A 22,981-nucleotide genomic window follows, 5' to 3' on the forward strand; every position below is an offset into this window, starting at 1 on the left:
TATCATCAATAAATCAACAAACAACAAGTGCTGGTGAGGCTGTGGAGAAAAGGGAACCCTGGTGCACTGTTGGTGGGACTGCAGATTGGTGCAGCCATTGTGGAAATCAGTATGGAGGTATCTCAAAAAACTTGAAATGTAACTACCGTATGACCCAGCAATTCCACTCTTGGGTATCTATCCAGAGAAACCCAAGACGCTAATTCAAAAAATATATGTACCCCTATGTTTATTGCAGCGCTATTAACAATAGCCAAGACTTGGAAATAACTGAAATGCCCATCGGTAGGTGACAGGATTAAGAAATTGTGGTACATTTATACAATGGAGTATTACTCTGCTATAAAGAAGAATGAAATTGTACAATTTGGGGCGATATGGATGGACTTAGAGACTATTACGTTAAGTGAAATATGTCAGTCGGAGAAAGACAAATACCATATGATTTCACTTACATGTGGAATCTAAAACACTGAATGAATGAGCAAAGTAAATAGAAGTGGTCTCAGAGATATAGAGGAACAACTGATAGCTGCTAGTTGGGAGGGGATAGGGATGAGGGAGAAGGGGAAGGGGTTAGACAGCATAAATACATAACTACAATATTTCCACAGGGACATGAAAGACAGTTAGAGGAATATAATTAATAATGTTGTACATATTGTGTAAGGTGTCAGATAGTCACATGTCTTGCTAGAGAGACCGCATCATGGATGGGGTAGAGGCTTGATCACTGCACTGTACACCAGAAGCTGATGTTGTATAATATTCTATGCCAACTATAAATGAATATATATATATATATATGTATATATATATATATATATATACATATATATATATATGTGTGTGTGTGTGTGTGTGTGTAGTCATGGGACGTGGAGTATAGTGTGGGAGTGGAGTCTAGGGAATTGTAATAAATATGTATGATATTGAGGGGGGAAGTGGGGTGGCGGATTAGGGGAGGGGGGCTGTCACCTCGAGGGGTAAAACGTATAACTATTGCACTGTGTTGTACAGCTGAAACTAATTCTAAAAAATGTGTGTTTCACAATAAAAAATAATTAAAAACAAAACAAACAAACAAAAAACCTCCCAACAAACAAAAGTGCACAACCAGATGGTTTCACTGGTGAATTACACCATTATTCAAAGAAGCGTTAATACCAATTCTTCTCAAGTTCTTCCAAAACAATAGAAGAGGAAGAAACTCTTTCTAACTCATTTTATGAGGCCAGCATTACCTTGACATGAAAACTGGACAAGGGTGCTGCAAGAAAATAAAATTACTGGCTAAAATCCTTAATGAACCCAGATGCAAAAATCCTCAACAAAATAGTATCAAACGGAATTAAATGGAATGAAAAAAACACATTAAAAACACATTAAAATAATCATACACCATGATCAAGTGGAATTTATTCCAGAGATGCAAGGATGGTTCAAAATCCACAAACAGGCAATGTGATATACCACATTAACAAAATCAATCATATTCCTCAACTACAACTAAATTACAAAGGTATAGTAATCAAAGCAGCATGTTATTAGCATAAAAATAGACACATAGGTCAATGGAACAGAACAGAGAGCCCAGAAATAAACTCATGTATATATGGTCAATTAATTTACAACAAAGGAGCCAAGAATATATAATGGTGAGAAAACAGTCTCTTCTATAAATGGTGTTAGGAAAACTGGACATCCACGTGAAACTTGACCACCATCTTACATTATACACAATAATTAATTAAAAATGGATTAAAGTCTTGAATGTAAGGCCTGAAACTATAAAAGATTTCCTAGAAGAAAACATAGGCCTTGAGCTCCTTGACGGGTCTTAGTGATGATTTTTTGAATTTGACACAAAAAGCAAAAGCAGTAAAAGTAAAAGTAAATAAGTGGGACTACATCATACAAAAATCTTCTGCACAGCAAAGAAAACAATCAACAAAATGGAAAGGCAACCTACTGAATGGAAGAAAATAATTGTATATCACATATCTGATAAGTGACTAATATCCAAAATATATAAAGAAGTTATACAACTCAGTAACAACAACAACAACAACAGCAAAAACCCATTTGTGACAACATGGATGGACCTAGAGAGTATTATGTAAAGTGAAATAAATCATACAGAGAAAGATAAATACCATATGATTTCACTTATATGTGAAATCTAAAAAACAAAACAAATGAATAAACAAAACAGAAACAAATTCATAGATACAGAGAACAAACTGATGGTTGCCAGAGGGGTGGGGGTAGGGGGAACATAAGGTATATAAATGTTGAATCACTATGTTGTACACCTGAAACTAATATACTATTGCATGTCAACTATAATTAAAAATAAATTTTAAAATATATAACAATATACCACCCCAATCAAGATATAAATTATTTTCATTACCACAGGAATGAAGCACATTCGTTTGTGCTTCTTTCCAACCAGAATCCCACTCCCACCCACCACTTTAAAAGCAACCAGGTGAATTACCTTTGTTCTAGACATTTACAGTAGGAAGAAGGAGAGAAAAGGCAATTTCATGGAGGGAACAGTGCACTAAAGTGTGGACATTTGAGAAATTGTAACACATAAGGGACCTCCAGTCCTTTGACTATTGTGTCTCTGGGGCTTAAGGCATGTGGTCTCTGCTGAACGGGAGTTTGACAAAGTTGAGGCTAGGAGACAAGTCACTGAGGGAGAGAAAATAATAATAATAATAATAATAATAATAATAATAATAATAATTTCCATTTCCTTATAAATCACAATGTGTTTTCTAGATGGCCAAAGGACTTTTTCTTTCAAGTTCATTAATTTCACTAAAATTTTTCTGATATTTATTGTTTTAGGTTGATAGTCTCAGGTACAAGGTGTGCTCTTTCAACGTGTAGTTCTAAATGTGTTAAATGTGTTGTATTTCATGTACTTGTTTTATTTCCTTGATTTGCTTTACATCTTTAAGGACACCTATTTTCTGGATATTCAATATTCTTTGCCTATCTTCAATATTTCTAACATTCACTTGAATCCTTTTTATCTTTTTCTTCGTTTCTTTTTTATTTAAGATTTTTTCTGACTCTGGGTGGTGAGTGCACAATGTGATATATAGATGATGTATTATAGAATTGTACACTTGTAACCTATGTAACTTTACCTACAATTGTCACCCCAATAAACTTTAATAAAAACAAAAATATTTCTTTTCCTTTTCATCTGCTATTTCTCTTATGGTATTACCCATCTTTTTTCATATTCGTTTTAATTTATTATTCATTTTTGAAATGACTTTATTCTTTATTTTAAATTACTGGGTTGTCTGAAAAGTCATGACGCATTTTTACAACAAAAAACATAGAAAAAATACATCATGACTTTTCCGACAACTCAGTATTTCCAGAGTTTTTATTTTCTAATTCTGATTTGTGTTCTTTCATGTCTTATGTCATCTTCTTAATGTCTTTTAACTTGTTTTAATATAGTATGTTATACGTTTGATCCAAAAATGGGTATGTCTTTCTGGCGTGCATTCATTGTCTACAAATGTTATTCTTCTCCTTATCCTCTTTTTTCTTATAATAATTCTGTATGGGATTTGACTTCTATTTTTTTTTTTGTTGTTGTTGTTTTTTATATGTGAAATTAGTTTTCCTGAATTTATAGAATGAGGCATGGTTCAGGCAAGATTTTTCAACTTCACAGGGTTCCCTTGTGGTAAGCATGGTGGCTTTCATTCTAAGGTTTCCTGCCCCTTTTCTCTACTCTGCTGATCTAGGCCTCATCTTTTTTTCATCACTATTGTCTCTGTCCAGTTCAGTTTTGATTCTACTTCAGGCAGTTTCTCCTGAGATACAGACTTGACCTGGAATAGAAACCTGGTGAATCCATTTTAGGAGCTCTCAGGGGTCTTGATTGCTTTAGCCCCTTTAGTACTTCTTACTGAGACTTTTCACCTACTCCCATCAGAGGAGGTAACCTCCCCATTCCCCCCACCAACTCCCTGCCCCAACTCCAGTTTTAGAGATGCTTATAAAATTGGCCCAACTACATTTTCTGGTAAATGCTATTGGCTATTTAGGAGTTCTATTTTCAGATTCCTCACGTGGTACCCTATTGCTTCCTCTTTCATGGATACTTGTGCTATTGGAGCTTTGTCTCCATTAACTTGTAATTTGGAATTTTTGAGAAAACATGCACCTAGTTTTGTTGTAAGTGTGTCCATAGGTTTTTGGTTTTGTTATTTCAGTGTTCTTCCTAGTTTTATGTAGGGATTTGGAGAGATTGAAAGGCTGCTATTGATGCCGCTGCCATCTTCCCAGACTCCTATAACTTATTTGATCTTCTATCTTTGGTGATTAGTGTCTAGCACGTTACTGATTAATGGGGTGTGATCTAGTTAGATTTTTAAATTGCACTGTGTATGAATTGCTGAAGATAACTGAGAGCTTTCCATGATCCAAACAATGTAGTGTAGCATAGATTTATCAAAATGGACTCCTATGTCACAGCCACGTCAGTCAGATGGTACCTGGAGCCGTGGTTCTTAACCTTTGCTGGTCTTAGACTTGCATCTCTGAAAAATGGCCGTATACTCATCAATTGCATACAATTTCACATGACATTTTGGAGAATTTCCAGATGTCTTGAAACCCGTCTATGCTCCCCTAGAGGTCCTGAGCTAGGAAACTCTGGTCACGAGTGATTAAGTATTAAGGATGAGGGCAGACTAAAGGGTCAGAAACTGGTGTGCTTGCTATCCTATTTGTATTGGAAATTGGTTTTATCAGTGGTATCTATAGGATCCACCTATCAAATGTTAAGATAATTCTATTGGACTCCTTAGTTCCAGACAGACAATGCATGAACAGAGAAAGTGTAGGAGAGTTTGTTGGAAAGGTTAAAGGAAACTTGTTTGTAGGATACCAAAGCAACCAGAGTAAGTAGGGCAAGTGGACACAAGATAGACAGATAAACACAAGATAAAAGGGAGAAAATAATGGAATCATGAGGCTGTAGTAAACCTGAGAGTCCATCTGATCCATAACCTTGGATCCTAAAATGGAAGAAAGTCTAAAGCTGGGGTTTCTACAAGTGTGGTCACCTGATCATCCCCAGCAGAATCTCCTGTTTTGCTTGTTAAAAACACATATTCCTGGGCACTGGAACCTGACTCCCTTGGGTGGGGACCTAGTAATCTTCATTTTAACAATCCCCTGAAAACCACTGGTTTAAGTGATGCAGAGCAGAATGACATCTGGTCTCCTGAAGGACTCTGGGTGTGGAGGTGCCACATCTATGAGCTAAACAGTGCAATAATGATAACAGTGGCAACAATAATATTACTTTTACTCTTATGACCACTGCTTCTCCTTGTGTCCTTAAAACTTTTCCCTATGGACACAGGATGGAATTAATAAATTTCCAGGAATCTTTGCTGCCTATCAGAAGCAACTGAAATCCATTTGTGCTAACGTGATATTACATTTGGCTCAAGTGTTTTGAGAGAAAGCAGTTCTGGAGAAAAATGCTGCTGCTACTGACGTGGAGTGGGTCTTGGCTTCTGGTTGGAGGAAATGTTGCCCAGACCCAGTTTCCCTCTGTTAGCTCACAGTGATTTTCACAACAGGTCTTTATGGGTCACCTCCCTAGTGGTTTGTAGGAGAACTCGGTTCTGAGTGTAACTCTGCTTCAGTGTTGCAAGTCTCCACTTAGGTTTGGAGGAAAATTTACACATGATTTCTCCTCCCAAAACTCATTGGATGTGGTCTTGTGAGTGATGGAGATTCAGTTGGCTACCCCAGAATTCATGTTTAAGATGGAGGCAGCCAGCCCTGCCTCTCTGGCTCATCCAGTACCCCATGGGGCTGGGCCCTTCTCCTCAATTCCCAGAACAGGGTGTGTGCTTCAAGGGCACTGGTTCTCATGTGGGCATTGGAAGTGATCCCTTAGGGATGCGTAATTGTACTCATCTTTTACCTGTGGGGTAATAGAAAATTTACTTCACACTGGCAACCGTAATATGGACCCTACAGGTCAGGATTCTCAGAACACAGAGTTAAAGAGGAGACTACCTTCAATACATTCATGGGGAGGGAGACAGCAGATGGGGATGGCTGAGTTTCTGGCTGCTGTGGCTGCTTCTGAATTTGAGCAAGTCTTCACCTTCTTGTGCCTCAATTTTTCTGTTGCTAAAGAGGCACATGATGCTATGTTGGCTCCGATTAGGTAATTATTCAGTGATTACAGTTACCTTGTATATTTGTCTCCCAGGGCTGCCATAACAAATTACCATGAACTGGGTGGCTTGACACAACAGAAATTTATTGTCTCAGTTCTGGAGGCCAGAAGTCTGAGATCAAGGTATTGGCAGGGTTGGTTCCTTCTGAGGGTGCTGAGGAAGAAGCTGTCTCATGCTTCTCTCCTAACTTCTAGTTATGGCCAGAGATTGTTGGTGTTCCTTGGTTTGTAGATGCATCACTCCAATCTCTACCTTCATCTTCCCATGCTCTTCTCCCTGAGTCTTCACACGACCATCTTCGTATAAGCAAATCAGTAATATTGGATTTAGAAGCCTGCTCTAGACCAGTGTGACTTCATCTTAATTGCACCAACAACAAACCTATTTCTAAATGAGGTTACATTCTGGGTATGGGGGTTAGGATTTCAATATATCTTTTTAATGGGGGAAACAATTCAGCCCATAACTTCCTGCTACTTCTAAATAATCCCAATATTTTTTAGTAGTACTTAAAAGACAGGCAGGCTGAGTTTAAATCATAGGTTGCCTACCTATTATCTATGAGTGGGCAAATTCCTAACTCTTTGAGCCTCATTTTCATTATCCATAACATGAAAATAGCCTACAATAGTGACCTCATAAGGGAGAGGATTGAGGTAAAAATAGATACATTTTTAGCACAGGTCCGAGCACATAATGAACATTCAACAGATATTAGTTAACATTATTATTTTTTCACTGTGTCCCTTGAGGAGTGAAAAGTGTTAGAAATATATTTCAGTCTTCCCCAAGTCAGTTTGCTCACAAAACACCTACCATGTGCCCTGCAGTGTTCTAATATTTCTTCTGCTGGCTGCTGGAGCCCTGAGAAAGGCACCACAGCTTCTCTCAGAAAACGTGCCCACACGGTGGCTTGCTGGCTTATGATAGTAGGGCTTTAATGGAGCACTTACATCATGAGGGCCTGACACAGGAATGACCTGGCTCCACAGGCATGTGGGGCTGATGTTTTCATATTGGGCATCACATTTTAAGGACACTTTAGGGCAGCCCCTTTTCATCATCATATTTGTTTCTCTGGGCCCTGGTTGTTCTTGACACCACTCTAACTTTCCTGTACTCTAAGGACACTTTCTCCTCCTGCCCATTTAACAAAATCCTGAGTAGAATACCTGCCCTGCAGTGCTCTCGCTCTCTCTCTCTCTCTCTTTCTCTCTCTCTCTCTCTCTCTCTCTCTCTCTCTCTCTCTCTCTCTCACACACACACACACACACACACACACACACNTCTCTCTCTCTCTCTCTCTCTCTCTCTCTCTCTCTCTCTCTCTCACACACACACACACACACACACACACACACACACACACACACACACACCTCCAGACATGCTGACTCCTATAAACCACTGAGTTTGTTACATGAATCAGGGTATGTGACATTGGGTCATTTTTTGAGCTATGGAATGAAGCCTGATCAGGAGACATTAGAAATGACTTCCTTTGAGCAGACACATGTTGTTACAGGGTCACATGCCATAAATAATCTTTGTCCTCTCCAGGCACATTTTTATGTCAGATGCAGTCACTTTCAAACTTTTTTCACTTCTAACTCCTACTTGGAAATACATTTCACAATTGCTACTCAGTACATGCCCCAACACCTGTGTAATCATACACATATAAAACTAAAAATGCTTGGAGTGATGTACTTGGAGCTGTTCCTGGTCCCTATCCTATCCTACCCTACCCTACCCTACCCTACCCTACCCTACCCTACCCTACCCTATCTTTCCCCTTCCTTTCCACCTGTCTTCTATTATACTTGTAGTAGACATTGCTCACTGCACCAATACCTAGTTCTCCTCTTTCTGGTATCTGAAAGGTTAATCAGTATCTTTGAAGTCGGTGGCACTACATGACTAATTCTGGCCAATGTGCTGTGATCATAAGTGATTATTGTCACTTTTACACTGAAACATAGGAAGCCAGCAAGTAACCCTCCAGCTGGCTCTTTTCCTGCTATAGTGACCCAGGAGGCCTCGGCTGAGATAGTGGAGACACAGATCAAAACTGCCTGGATCACTAAGCTTTAGGCACATGGAGGACATGAGGGTCACCCACATCCTTATAGCTTTTAAGAGAGAATGAAGCAGCTGGGTGGGCCAGTGAGACTTGGGAAATGTTGTTACCACAGTATAGTCTATCCCAGTCTCTTCCATTTTATTTTATTTTAACTTATCTTAACTTTTCTTTAGAAGTGCTGGTCTTGAGTTATTGCAATGATTCCATGACCTATTATGGGTAGCCTCCTACAGTTTGCAAATCATTTTTTAAAGCATGTGCCACACTGATAGGCTGAAAGTATATAGAGAGCTCCATAGAGGAGGGAGGGCGCATACCAGCATGGTCTCTCCTCAGGGTCCTAACTTTCTGGGTCTGGTTGACTTAAGGACTCAGTGGCTGTGCGACTAGGGACCTACAGAGTTAGGCTGCAATTTCTTTGGTGGGGAGACACCAGGGATTAGCTCCTAAACTGACTAAGTCGTGGATTTACCCAATCTGTGGGATTTTGCCTTTTAGAGGTACATGGATGCAGATTCTGGCCTCATGTACTGTGTTTTATCAATAGGCCCATGTGCATTGAGAACTCAGGTTACAGTGGATCCTGCTTATTATTAAAAGAAGTTGGAATACAAAGGCATGATTGCTGCTATCGTACTGTCAAGTGGTGAGGTCAGAGGTCTCCACTCATGGTGTGTCCTTGGCTATACACTTGAACTTCATTGCCCTGTAGATCCTGCCCCACTTACCTTTCCAACTTTATTCCCACACTCTTTCACAAGCCTTAGTTTCTGATAAGTGAAATTATACACTGCTTCCTGTTCATGTATCACTATTCCTCTGGGCCTTTGCATGTGCTGTTCCCTCCATTTGAACAGCTTTTTTTTTTTTTCACCTTGGCACTTGGAAATCCTAAATTCATTCAGACAGAGCTCAACTGTTACTGCCTCTGAAATTCCATTAATCCCTTATCTTCTACACTCCTAGGATTTACCAGTCTCTACCTTATTATTATTGGAGTTTTCCTCTAATCCCACCTTGAACCAGAGCTACTTCTCTTTTTAGCTTTTTTATCTTGAAGTTCCACATAAAATTCCATTCAAATTAAAGGGTTCTTATGAACAACAATAACCACAACACACACTCCAAAGTTAGAAAATCCACTGACTTAAAAAAAACAAGATTAATTTACTAAGATTGACATGGAAGGCCTTTCTAGGCTACTCACAGTTCCCATATCCATCAAACACTTCACAGACTTCTCTATTTGCACGCTCTGTTTCCATTACCAGGAATGTCATTCCTCACTTTGTCTTTTGGGGAGGACTATTTCTTTAAAGCCTGTGGGATAGATTGCTACTTACCTAACCCATATCCAGTCTCCCCTTCTTCCTTACAATAGAAGGTTATATTTTCTCAGCAGATTGGGTAGCCAGTGAAATGGAAAAAGTTGGTTGGATAGAATTTCTAGAGAAGCTCCTTAAAGAGAGCATCCATTTTGCCCTTTCTATTTCCTTGCCTAGAACTTAAATGAACTGTCTCATGCTCCAGCAGCCATTTTGGGGCCATGAGGTAAACTTGAGGGTAAAAGCTGTATACTAAGGATGGTAGATGAGAAAGATAGGAGGACCATAGGCATGTTGATGACATCATGGAACTCCATTACTAGCTCTAGATTGTCTAATGCTGGACTTCTTTTATATGAGATGAAAACCTCTATTTTCATTAAACTATTGTTATTTGGATTTTTCTGTTATATGCAGCCAAACATAATCTGACTGGATACACAGATCAATTCAAATAGTACCTTTTCTTTGTCACTATCCATGTATCCCAACCAGAGAATTTCTTCACTGGGCCTTCCACAGGCCTTCACTCAGAGCCTCAGGCCTCTCTCATTACATTTATCAAAATATATCAGAAATGTTTGACAACATATCTCCTCTTTTGCTAGACTTTGACCTCCCTGAAGTAAGAACATTGTCTCATACCTCTTTATATGTGCAATGCTTAATGCCCAGTAGAAAGAAATGAGTCCTCTCAATCGAAATTTGTTGAACTAAATTGAAACTTGAAAAGGATTTAGGGTTTTCTGTTAATATGCAAATTCTTTTGGGAAGGGTATTATCTGAAACCTGAACCTTATTTGGGGTTGAGTTGGCAAGAAATACAGTCATGGGAAATGACCCTGGATGGGGGCCTTAGGGACACGGGTGTGAGAGATAGGTAGGGCTGGACCAGTCACTGGAAGGACAGGTGGGGAAAACACAACCATGGATTTCAGGTGTTTGGATCTCCCTAGAGCAGCTCTCGTTTGCCAGTACATTTTCCTGTATACAAAACCTCACTGCCCTGGAAAGCCCCAGGAGGAGACTGCCTGCCTTAGGAATGCTTTACATTTTCCCTCCTGCCTCTCTGAGAGGCAAAGCTTCTCCCCAGAGACTGGGTATCACAGATAACTGGCTCCTTGGGCATACCTGCAAGTCCTTCCTTTGTGCCCTTGGTCCTCCCAAATCACTTTGGAAGGGTCCATCATTCTTGAGTTGCAAGATTAAATGAAAGCATGTTTGGATAAGATGCTTTTGGGCCCCAGATCAAAGTCTTCATTGCTCAGGGTCTAGACCCCTTTCAGAGTGGGTATAAAACCTGCTCTCCCCTTAGAGTGAATTATGGGTGCAAAAGGAGAGAAGGCCTACCCATACAAGTATTCACCCTATCAACACATCTTCTCAGAGTAGAGCTCAGGTGGCGTACTCAGAAACCAGTGTGCTGAGAAAAAGGAAAGATGCATTTTCTATTAAAAACGCTCAAAATTTTTATTGGCATGGACAAACATGATCCTTTGACTAAATAAAACCACTGGAGAGCAAATTAAACCATGCCTCATGGTATGATTATTCTTTCCTTGTGAAAATAATAAAAAAGTGTTTTGGTACATTTGCTGTGTGTTTGTGTGTCCACTTTAATAAACAGTACCGGGGCATTTCTTTGAAAGTCACAGATCTGGACTTATGCCAAACAGTGGCAGGAGCTGTCCCACTTGCCACAGAAAAGGAAGAGAAAGTGCCGAGTCACTATACAATCTCCCTCTCCTAAATTAAACCTGCCATTTGCCATGGTTATTTACCACGGCTTTGTAATTGTGAGCAGACAGCCGAGGGGAGCTGGAAGTCTATTCATTCTTTAAAGTGACATAAAGTGCCACATTGAGTCCCAAATGATAATTGTTCTTTCCTCCTTGTTAATATCCAACTGCTTCTAGGAGTTCTGTGAAAGATTCATTTATGGCCAGCTCCAGAAATTTCTGTAGAATTTGGCTCTTGGCCTCTTTTGAAATGCAATTTGAAGTCCCCCTCAGGAATTAGAAAGGCTGAATTGATTGTGACCTTCAGCCAGGATTCCTATCTAACTATTTTAGCAGGATGGAAAACTTTCCCTCATTTATGTCCCTCACCCAGTGGTGCTCACGGGTAGGAAGTATTGGCAGTTTCTCAGGATACGATTACTTCGAGGACATTTCCAGCTCCACCTAAATCTTAGGAAATGGAGTTTGGAGAGGAAACGAGATCTTATGAGATTCCCCCCTGACCCAATAGGACCTTGGTGCCTAGACGAAACCTTGAAGCCTATGGGGACCACTCTGCCATTCTGGGAGGGTCCTTGCTCTTCAGCTATGCTCTCAGGTTCCCCCCACCCCACAAAGCAGTGATAATTTATGGGTAACCTGCCAACTCCGGTAAAACTTTCTGCTAACAAAATGAGTAATACAGACAGCCACATCCTTTGGCTATACATGAGGTTTCAAATACTCTTGAGATTCCTGTTGATCAAGTACAACTAGGTGTAGGGTAGATAAATACACGTTCATATCAATGGGGATTTCCATAGTATGAATGACTTTCTGCTATTTCTGTCCTGCAATTTTAAATTCTATACAAGATCACTGAGTTTCTGTCCTGGGTTAGAATCGAAAGCAGCAAGCTCATGCCTGTCTAAGCCTCTGGTTCAGAACTGCAATATTAATGGTATCTAGCATTTATTAAACATGAAGCATGTGGGAAGCTGTGTGTGAAGCACTTTACATGATTCATCTCAATTCTCTGAGGTAGCTTTATCATTATCCCCATTTCATGGGTGAGGAAACCGAGGCACAAGGAGACGAAGGAGCCAGCCCATGGCCACACAGCTAGGAAATGGCGAAGCGAGGATGTGAACTCAGGCTCTGTCCCCCTCACTTTGATTCTGGAGCTCAGTGCAGCATGGCCCCATCCCTGAGCTCAGAAGGAGTCACTAGGGGTACCTCTTAGAAAATGCCTTCACTTTCCTGCATTCTCTGAGGCTGCTTCAGCACCATTTATACCTGAGGCCATCAACCCAATAGGTGACCATAGCCCAGGAACTTGGCAACATGATTCATGAGCTTGGGTTCTGGCCAGAATTAGCCACAATTTGGTGTGAAAAGGCTATTGTGGTGGAGTGTACTGGTGACTTCCTTTTGCAGTGGTTGGAGTTTTAATATCTTGTCCCATGGATCCCTGGTCCCTTAAAGGAAAAAGAAGAGAAGGAGAAGAAAATAGGGACATCATGGAAGAGGAACTGAATCTCTCTCCCCGACACCTCTACAATAGTTTTGAGATTCTATCCATGAGCCATAGTATTTTGAGCATTTTAGGAATTGAATACACTGTTGAAGGAGTATGAGATATGGCTTATAACCCAGAACCCAGGAGAGGCTGGAGTATAGAGGTTTGTAATGTATCTCTAACTGAAATATTCTCTGCTCTTTCAACCAACAAAAGGAAAGCCAAGGATATTCAAACGTTGGTGACTTTGGAAATTGGGGAATTGTCATATTACACATGCCATCTGCTGAATGAATGCTAGTTATAATTATTTTGTCCTAATTGAGTTTCTTTTTTTATTGCTAATTTTAAGAGTGTTTGCAAAGGAAAGTGTGTTCTTTGGAGGTGGCAGTGATAGGGGAGTGCAGGGAGTCTTGGTAAGCCCCACTAGAACTTGCCTGAGAGCTGTGGCCAGGCCCTGGCCCCGGAGCACAGTGGGGCTGGATACAGAGGATCTGTGAGCTTGCGGATTTGGAGGAGGCCGATCCAAGCATTCCAGGGCTCCTTCTGTTGGCTTTCACAGGGTCACAGGGCTTCTGAGGCCACCTGACATTGAAAGGATGCCAAAGCATTCTCAGTGGTGCCCAGCATCCCGCCGCCCATCACTGAAGTTTATCGCCTGGTGTCAAGCCCTCCAGGTCCCAAACTTCCTTTCATCTGGGGCCTCATAGTGTGTTCCTGTTTAAGCTAAGGTTGCATTGCTTTGTACTGTAGAGTGACATTCTTTTTCTCCCATGGATTCTTTACAGTTTAGGAATGGAGCTCTAGATATAAGTGGAGCTGGGAAGCCGTCACACCAGATTTCATTGACTGCAGATCACCATAATAATGGCATCTTCTAGTGTTTCCTCAGAAGCAAATAACTTAGATTAACTCTGAACTCTTTAGAAGAGAACTTCATAGTGGCTGATGTGAAAGCTGGTGCCAATGCAGGTCACCTTTGAGTCATTAGAGGCCATGCCATTAGAAGTATTACAGCAAAATGTGGCTCCCCGCTTCTTTCTTGACCTCACGTGGTGTGAGTCAGCAAAATCCTCCATCTCTTAGGCCCCTTTCTGTCCCAGCAGCTGAGCTGGCATGGGGTGGGGGGACAATTGCTGGTAAGCAGAGGGCCTATGGATGCCAAATAAGCCCGTAGTTGGCATTGATGGGAGGAGGTGGCAAAGCTTGTAACATTTTCTATTCTGTGCTTGATCTTTGGCTTGGCCAGCTCATACCTTGGGCAAATGTTTTTGCTTTCCCATTTTAGAAGATTGTTAATAAAGCAAATGATGATTTATTCGATGACTGAAGAACAGTTTGTTAAGGGGCAGACATCAGAGGGTGCTGTGGACCAGAAGGAAAAATCTTGTACCCCTTGGTTAGACTCTGGGGGCTCTGTTCCTGTGCTGACTATTGCTAGATTCTCTTGGGATTTTATGTCTTATATCTGTGATTCAGAGGTTACTGAAGTTGGAAAAAGAACCTGGAGCAGATGGCCCATTGTTCTGAGTTATCCTTGCAAATTCTCTCTCTCCGCCTGCACCAGGAAAGAGTTGACTATGTAGCGCTTCCCTCAGGGCCTTCCACTGCTGCTATGCATGGAAGCTGGGACAACCATTTCCCCATTTTCTGTTCAGCACCTTGCCCTTCAGTGGTAATGGAATAATAGCGAGTTACATAGTTTATAGAATCGGTGCATCTGTAGACCTTTGCACTTTAATTAGGAATGCCCTGGGCTAAAAGGAGAATTTGCATGATGCCAAAGGAGATCTTAGAAATTAAAACATTTCCCAGAGATAAATTATTTGGTTTTTCCAGAAGGGCTCAAAATTACAACAAGTGTTTATTTTACACAGGTATAAATAGGATGGTGTTCTTCTGTAGATTCTGGCCTGATCAAAAAATGTCTTCCTGGAAGGAAAACACATTTAGGCTTTTGGTCGATTTGTTTTTATTCAGAAAAGCTGAAAGGGAATTGATGTTATATTTGGAGAACTGGTCATTGCTTTATTGCTGACAGGACTACAATAGGAAAAAATGGAACATTTCCTTCTGAGCGGCATTGTAGTGAATTGAGAACTAAAGAGCTTATGAAAAATAGCTTTCAAATGATTATTTTTGTTTGCTTAAATACTTGATGATGATTCCAGTTATACACAGAACATGGAAAATAGCTAGGCCTAGACTCCCATTATAACAAAACCAAAGAACGCATCACATTTTATAAAATCCAAATGCCCATACGTTTCCTGGGACTGCTATGTGAAATATAAATATATAGTTCAGGTTCTACTTATTTGCATTTTTAGGGCCAAGAATTCTTTCCAGGTTTTCTTTAAAAGGCTTACCTTGGCCCTGGGTCACTAACAACTTATGAAATGAAACTTGAATTTGGAATTGTCTTGCTTTGCATGCAAAGGATGACTTTCTAGATTACAATAGGAAGCATCTGACGGTGAATAATAAATCTGCAGATATCTCTAGAACCCAGGCTCCGGGCTTATCCCAGTCCAGACTCTGGGCTCATCCCAGTCCCTGAACCGGACAGTTTTAGGAGAGATGATTTCGTCAGTGCTATAGAGGGGACTCCTCATACCACGGTGTCACCATCGAGCAGAGCCCTATTGATAGTGGTGTTCCACGAAGCAATTTTTCTTACTCTTTTCTTAGAAAGAGTAGGACTATTACAGCTATCCAGTCACTTAAGCATCTTAGATCATGACCCAGATGAATAATATTGATAAACAGTGAACAACGAACCTAAAGCCAAAATGGTCAGACAGTCCAGTAGAGAGCTTCAAACAACCTTGGAAGATCCAAGGGCTGCAATGGCAATTTAAAGCTCTGATCATCTCTGGCCCAAAGTACACCAAATCCTCTTGCCTTTGTCCTCATCCAAACTGCACGGTGGCCCGAGGGATGATGAGGAAGCACAGGCAAGAGAACTGATGCTCCTGGTGGATGGCTCAGGGGGCTGGTGAATGTCCTTGAGCACATCCCACCATCAGGCTGCAAACCTGCCTCAGCCCAAGAAAGGACTGAGACCATTTGGTAACCGCTAGTCTGCTCAGCTAGGCTGTGAGCTCAGGCTGGAAGCAGGGGATTCTGGGCTCAGGCTGGGTGGGAGGGATGCTTACGGGCCCTCTGTACACCTTCTCTGTTGTTGAGCTAAACAGAGGAGCTTGGTGTTGGAGGCTCAATTCACTGCCTCCCAAACAACAGCAGCCGGTGACACGTCGTGCCAGTAACAAGGCTGCTCCAGTACACTTTGACTTTTTGTTTCATTCAGTTTCAAGAGTGTTTCTGAGTCATTTTTTTTTGAAATGTCCCTTTGTCTTTACCCTTTCAACCCTAAAGCCCTGGAAAAGGCCAAGATACAGCAAGGACGCTTCACATTTGTCCTGACCAAAGATGAGCTCGTCTCTCTCTCCTCTACACCTGTTCCTCCCCCTATGCTCCCTGTGTCACTGAAGGCTCCACAATCCGCTTCCATGCTCAAGCGTGGGCTCGACCTTGAACTCTCTCTTCTCTCTTCCCCATGACAGCCAATCAATTGATCAATTAATAACAAAGTTCTGTCTATTCCCCCTGCCAAAGAGCTCCCTATCCATCCATCCATCCATCCATCCATCCATCCATCCATCCATCCATCCATCTATCCATCCATCCATCCACTTCTCTCCAGCCCACAGCCTCTGCCCTCATCCAGGTTGCCAGCCTATCCCTGAGTCCCTGAGTGGCTGAGACAGTCTCTCACTAGTTCAGGGCTTTGCCGACCAGCCCCTGGAGCTCACCATTCCAGCTCCACTCCCATTCACAGCCCCAGTGGTCCTTCTGCACGGAGGCTAGGTTGTGGTGCTTCCCTGCCTGCCACCCTGTCAGAGGCTTCCTGTGGCCCTGAGGAGTTTAAACCCTGAAGAGCACGACACAGCTAGACTCTGAGATCTGTCTCCCGCCATCTTCAGTGTAAACTGCATGTGCCGAGGCCTGTCTTCTCTCATCCTTTGCACTTGTTATTTCCTCCACCTGAGTGCTGCCCTCACCATGGACTACCTCCTCCTTCTCAGTTATTCAGGACTCGGCTAAGATTCAGTCCTCAGGAACCTTTCCCTGACCCTCCCTCCTGTATCCTTCCACAGACTGCACCCATTATAACTCACAAAAGATGTAATCTGTTTTCAAAACTAGGACACTAGGGTAGTGAAAGGGGGCACCTATACACATGATGCCTGGACAACTGGTGGAAATGAGGGCTGACCAAGGCAATCCAGGATGCACAGTCACCATAGTCATGACATTCATCACACCATCAAATTGCTTGGTAGTTGGCCAGGCCTCCCCCTACCCTCCTGGCAGGCTGTAATTTCCCTGATGACAGAGAATGCCCAGTTTTAATGTAGTTGCTTCCATACTAGGTGATCAACTCACATGTATTTCTTGTTATTAAGTAAATGAGCGAAGGAATGAATATGGCTGAAACAATTAGGGGTCTGGTCATGTCATGTGGTCCTGGACTCCAGAGTCCAACGGGAAGCCATTTGTCCCCAAACCCTGCTGGCAGGCCTTGATGTCTAACCGAGCTAGGTCTCTATTTCCTCTCGGCAGAAGCCCTCAGCCATCATAAACAGCCCAGAAAAGGAGTATACTAGATTACCTTGATAACACCCCCAAATTCTGAATTCCAGCACATATCTGGTTAAAATGAAGTAGACAGGTTGGGTCTCCAAGAGCATTTCATGGCCGATAAGTAACTTAGGATGCTAAGACATATTACATGATGAATGGTTCTGGGCCCAGATAAGTAATGGAAATGAAGCATAGCTCTATACGTCTAAACTGCTTTAACACTGTGAAGTAAGCAGTGTTTCTCAAATTTAGATAGACACAAAGCCTGTCCCTTTATTTCTCCCATCTCTAGACTTCACGTTCCACAGAACCTATTTTGAGATCAATAAAATCATGTTGCCCAGACATCTCCAGCTTTGAGTCCTGGAAGGTCAGGGCTGTACTTGCTTTCTTCCATTGCCTGGACCAGGACCTGGCACACAATCAACGTTCAAAAAATGTTTGCTGCACGTGGACTGGCATGTCATGCATTCATGCGGACAGAAGAGCTTGGGGTGGGGGAGCCGTGTAACCATGCACGCCAGCACTGCAGGTGACTTAGGAATAGGACGGATGCTGACATGCCTGAAAATGACGAGGGAAGCCATGAGGTTGGTGAAACTTCTGTTCATACCCTGTCACCCCCCGACCTTTGAGCAGTACCCTCCTTCGCCTCAAACCCTGTTCTGACCCCACTGTCCCAGAGGCCACTCCCATGGCATTGGACTGTCAGTGCCTGTTCACCAAAATGCTAAGCTAGGAGGCTGCGTCTCATCCAGTGGTGGTTGCTTAGATGGTTCCTGCTGACTGACACCCTGTGGCCCCAGAGGATTGCAGTTGGAGCAGCAGAAGGCCAGGTGGCAGGGCTCATTCAAGTAGGATCGTGCCCCACCTCCCACCCCCAGCATACGTCTTGCACTTGGGAGGCTGGCCCTGATCAGGTACTGAAGCCATCTGTTCTCTCCATCACCCAACAGGGGCCTCACGGGTCAGCACCCACAGAAGAAGAGGATGAGGCCATTGGTCTTAAAATACCAGGAAAGAAAAACACAGACCCAACTTAAAATTACCCAATAATAAAGGAACAGAGTGACTATCAGAAGTTAAGTCCAGCTCCCTGGAGCAGGTTCCAAAAATCTGTCTTGAAGAATTTTTTGCAGTGTAGCTTTGATTTTTTTAAAATTTTAAGATATCATTTCTTCTTTCAAATTAATTACTTATTATATAGAATGACAAAATCCCATGAAGCTACAAGCTGAATCTCTTCATTTTCCACTGTCCCTTCTAAAAAGGGGGACAAATTAGGAAATGCCACAGTGAAGTGTTGCAGTTGAGCCCAGTAAGTCCCTCAGGAGGCTCTGTCACTCACACAGCTGCTCTAAGCCAGTGGGGGTGGGGCTTGAGGGAACTCTCACTTGAGGTCCTTTGCTCTACAAAGCAGAACCACCCTTTTGGCTCTTTCCTGGCCTAACCAGCTGCTCCAACGGGAACAGCAGGCTAAAGCCAGGGGAGAGGCAGGCGGTTAGAATCAGCAGAGGCCTGTACGTGAAGCACATGGGATGTGGACACAGAGCCAGCGGCCTTCCACTTGGCTTAGAAGCCCCTGCCCTGGCCCTGGCTTGGTGCTCGGCTGCCGTGGGATGAACAAGGAAGATATGCAGCCTCCTCACTTCAGGTCATGCTTTACAAACTCCAAGTAAGTTCAGCCTGGGCGACTTTGCCACCAAATGAATTCGCAATGCTTTTCTTTTTCAGGACAGTTTCAATTTCTGAACTATTGATGACAGCTTGTGGTCTTCTACTATTATTTCCATTGTACAGGTGAGTAAACTGAGGTGAGGTTAGGGAATTTGGCTCAGTTCATACATCTGTCATTCGAACCCAACTCAGCCTGGTTCCAGAGCCCATATTCTTCTTGCCACATCGTGCATCCTCCTGACCGCAGGGCTGTCCTCTGTCTGTGCTTTCCTGTGCCTGGGGAGCAAGCAGCCTTGTGCCTTGGGGATGTCCCAGAGCTGGAGTGACCCCCTGGTCAGGACCCAGAGGGGCTCCACTCTGTAAAATGGGGCTCGCACCTAGGTGGACAGCTAGGAACAGAAATCTGCCACCTTTAAGACCTCTTTGCCAAGATGCAAGACCTTGGTGCCTTTTGGACCAAGTCGCATAGGTGAGTCCCCTGACTCTCTGTGACCTGACGGCACAGCCCTGGCTGCAGCACAGGTGGTCTGAACGAGACAGGAGCCTGGGACTGCTAATACTCTACCTGCTGGGGACAAACTAGAAGACACTAAATACACTGGAAATGGAGGCCCCAGGGCTGTAATTAGAGCTCCAATTTCTTTTCTTTTCTTTCCTGGAAGGGGGTAGAGGGGCGTGAGAGTCGGGGAAGAAGCCCTTTAAAGTAGAGAAAGTGTGGGTATAAATCTCTCCTCTCATCTATCTTTATTTTGGATCAAGTGTTTAAGGATACATATTATATGCATTCCTCTCCCCATATATCTCTATGCTTATATCAATTCATAAATAAAATATACAGCTGCTTGGCTAAAATATATCACTTGTCTGCAAGATTCATCCCACAGGTTAACGTCTTTTGCCAGGGGAGCTGCCCTGGTTTGCACTGACTTTCAATGACCTACTTGTACGCACTGATTCTGGCAGGGCTTACCCAGTGGCCTGGCAGACGTGTGCCTCTGCCCGTATTCCTCCTGTTTGTTTTTTTTTGGTATTATTTGACTCCACTCTGCCAAAAGTCAGTCATATGTGCATAAAGTAAGTTTTGCCATCACACTTTTAGATAGAAAACCTGTCATGAAAAGATACACTGTTTACCATTCTATGGCTGTTCTGTTATTAGCACAATTGGCATTTCCCGATAATTGCCTTTAGTATCCTCAGTGCTTACAGACAGAGGACCTTCCAAATGGAGTCCACCTGAGGACTGGACATCATTGTACAAGTCCACTTTCTGTTGTTGAATGTGATCTGAGACTGAGGTTGGCGGCTGTGAATTTTAATATGTTACTGTCAATTGGAATTGGAATAGGAAATTCCTGAATAATATGACACTCAAGCATTGGGTAGTCTCAGAATCAGAAGCTGGTTTAATCTCTGTGATAAGATTTTAAAATATGATTCCTACAGTGTTTACTAATACTACAGAGCTCCTTCCATCTTTCAGCAGAAGTCAATGTTTCAGATGCCTCTGTAGCCTCTGTAGGAGGTAGTCATTGTTAAAATCAAGCATTCAATTAGGAACCACAGGGTAAAAAAGAAGACAATTTATAACTGTTTTCCTTATACACATCTGTGAAAAAAATAGAACGAATAACATGGGATGATGAAACAGAAATTCATATAACATGCTGTAGAGTGTACTCAGCTAAGGCAAGCACTTGGTGCACTGAGAATAATTCTGTTTCTTATAAACTAAATTACAAAAAGTTGGATAAAAAAAATCAATGGACTATTATTTATGTTCCATTTAATCTAGGTGCTTTAATAATGTCTACCTGGCCAACTACAGTATTGATTTTTCATTGCTGGGGGATTCACTTAACCTCAAATAAAACTAAAGAAAACTAAACCCAAATCACCTGCCCTCTCTTGTAGTGGTTGGCATTTACAGTGGGAAAGAACAGGCTGGATTCAGGCAACTGAGAGAGGAATGGGGAGAGATGTAGCAGTTTTGATTTTCTGCCTTTTATCAATTGACAAACACCTATGGTAGGTGTAAGATAATAGAAAAAATACATATTGATCTCTACCCCCTCCTCCAGACCCGCCCCCATTCCTGACACAGGGTTCCTGAAACCCGTGTAAATTCCTAAGTGCTAGAGCACTAAGAAAATATTTTGTTCTAATGAGGTGACTTGGGTAGCTCCCGGATGGGGATTCAAGACATGGTTAGAAGCTTGGAATTTTCAGCCTCACCCTTCATCCTCCAGAGAGGGAAGAAGGGCTGAAAACGGAGTTAATACTTGGTCACATTTATGTAAAAATCCCCAAAGTAGGGGGTTTGGAGAGCTTCCAGGTGGGCAAACACATCCACACCCGGAAGTGATGCTCCCAACTACACTGGGGCCCTCCCAGACCTCGCCCTATGTATCTCTTCATCTGGCTGTTTGTATACTTTGATAAACTGGTAAACGTAAGTGTTTCTCTGAGTTCTGTGCACCCCTCTGGCAAATTAACCCAACCTGAGGAGGGGTCGTTGAAACCATGTCGGTGAGAAGTGTGGGTGACAACCTGGGCTAGTGACTGGCATCTGAAGGGTGGGGCAGTCCTGTGGGACAGAGTCCTAACCTGTGGGCTCTGCCTTTGTCTCCAGGTAGTTTTGGAATTGAGTTAGAGCTGGAATGTGAGCTGGAATCACATCTAGCTGTTGTGATGCTTGTTTGTTCTTATGGGGGAAACAACGCACATATTTGATAATGTGTCAGAAGTAAAGTGTGGTGTGTAAGCAAGCAGTGAAGGAAACTCAGAGAAAAGAAACACAGTAGAGAACTGGGTTTTTCACTACTCTGGAAAGAAACATCTGGGTTTTCTTTACAGGAGGGTTAAGGCTCAAATCCTTACTATGTATTTTAAATTTTGACAAGTCTATTGGCAACAAGGTACCCAGTAAGTGTGTGACAAAGAAGCACAGAAATCTAGTGGAGGAGCTTGCTTCAGACAAAATTAGAAGTCCTAGTTCCTATTTTACATGAACTTTTTGAGAAAATCAGCTGGATTCCAAGTTGGTTGTCCAAATACTGAAAGAAAAGAAATTCACAGACAAGGGAGGATGGAAGGGTGGATGGTAGGCAGTGGCAGCCCCTAGGGCCTTGCCCATGCTTCTTCTGACAGACCTTGTGTACTATAATGTCTAATAATTGCTTCCTTTAAATCTTATCTCTACTTTGTAATTCACATGGCACTGTCTCCATTTTGCAGATGAAAAAACTAAGTGCTCCGAGAGTTTAAGTAATTTGCTTACGGTCACACAGCTCTTAGCAGGACTGGGATTCCAGCCTTGGTTGAATATGCTTTTTCTACACATAGCCTGTGTAGGAAATAAAAGTATGTCTAAAATAACATTATCATGAGGATTAATATTTGCAATTTCATTGGTGTTCGTGACATTTGTAAAATTTCATCCGCAAGATGAACGAATTGATCAGATCCTTGAGGTCCTATCTATGATAAAATTGAATGATTTGATATTGGCTTAGAAAAAGCTGAGGCTGCCTTTGGCAGTCCAGGAGTTGAATTTGGTTTGCAAATAGGTTTTGTTTTGTCTGTTGATGGACCTGGCAAACATCTGATGTTTAAGATTTTTCTGAGCTAATAAAGATCAGACTTCCAGTTTCCCCTGAACAATCAGCAGATCTGGCAATTGAATCAGCACTCCTGACAGGTGACAGTCTACTGGTTCTGAGTCCCCTCTTCACTTTAGATGCTGTCTGCAACTGTCCGCTTTG

General features: G+C 42.3%; 1 protein-coding gene across 1 annotated transcript in view; it reads right to left on the minus strand.

The window, feature by feature from the left end:
- SLC9A9 (solute carrier family 9 member A9) overlaps positions 1-22,981 on the minus strand; it is a 613,140-nt gene that overhangs the window by 31,955 nt on the left and 558,204 nt on the right. Inside the window, exon 16 of the mRNA XM_019656952.1 lies at positions 12,662-12,670. Coding sequence (XP_019512497.1) covers positions 12,662-12,670 — 9 coding nt within the window. The remainder of the gene's footprint in view (positions 1-12,661; positions 12,671-22,981) is intronic.

The sequence above is a fragment of the Hipposideros armiger genome, unplaced genomic scaffold, assembly GCF_001890085.2.
Source record: "Hipposideros armiger isolate ML-2016 unplaced genomic scaffold, ASM189008v1 scaffold_270, whole genome shotgun sequence".
Lineage (NCBI taxonomy): Eukaryota > Metazoa > Chordata > Mammalia > Chiroptera > Hipposideridae > Hipposideros > Hipposideros armiger.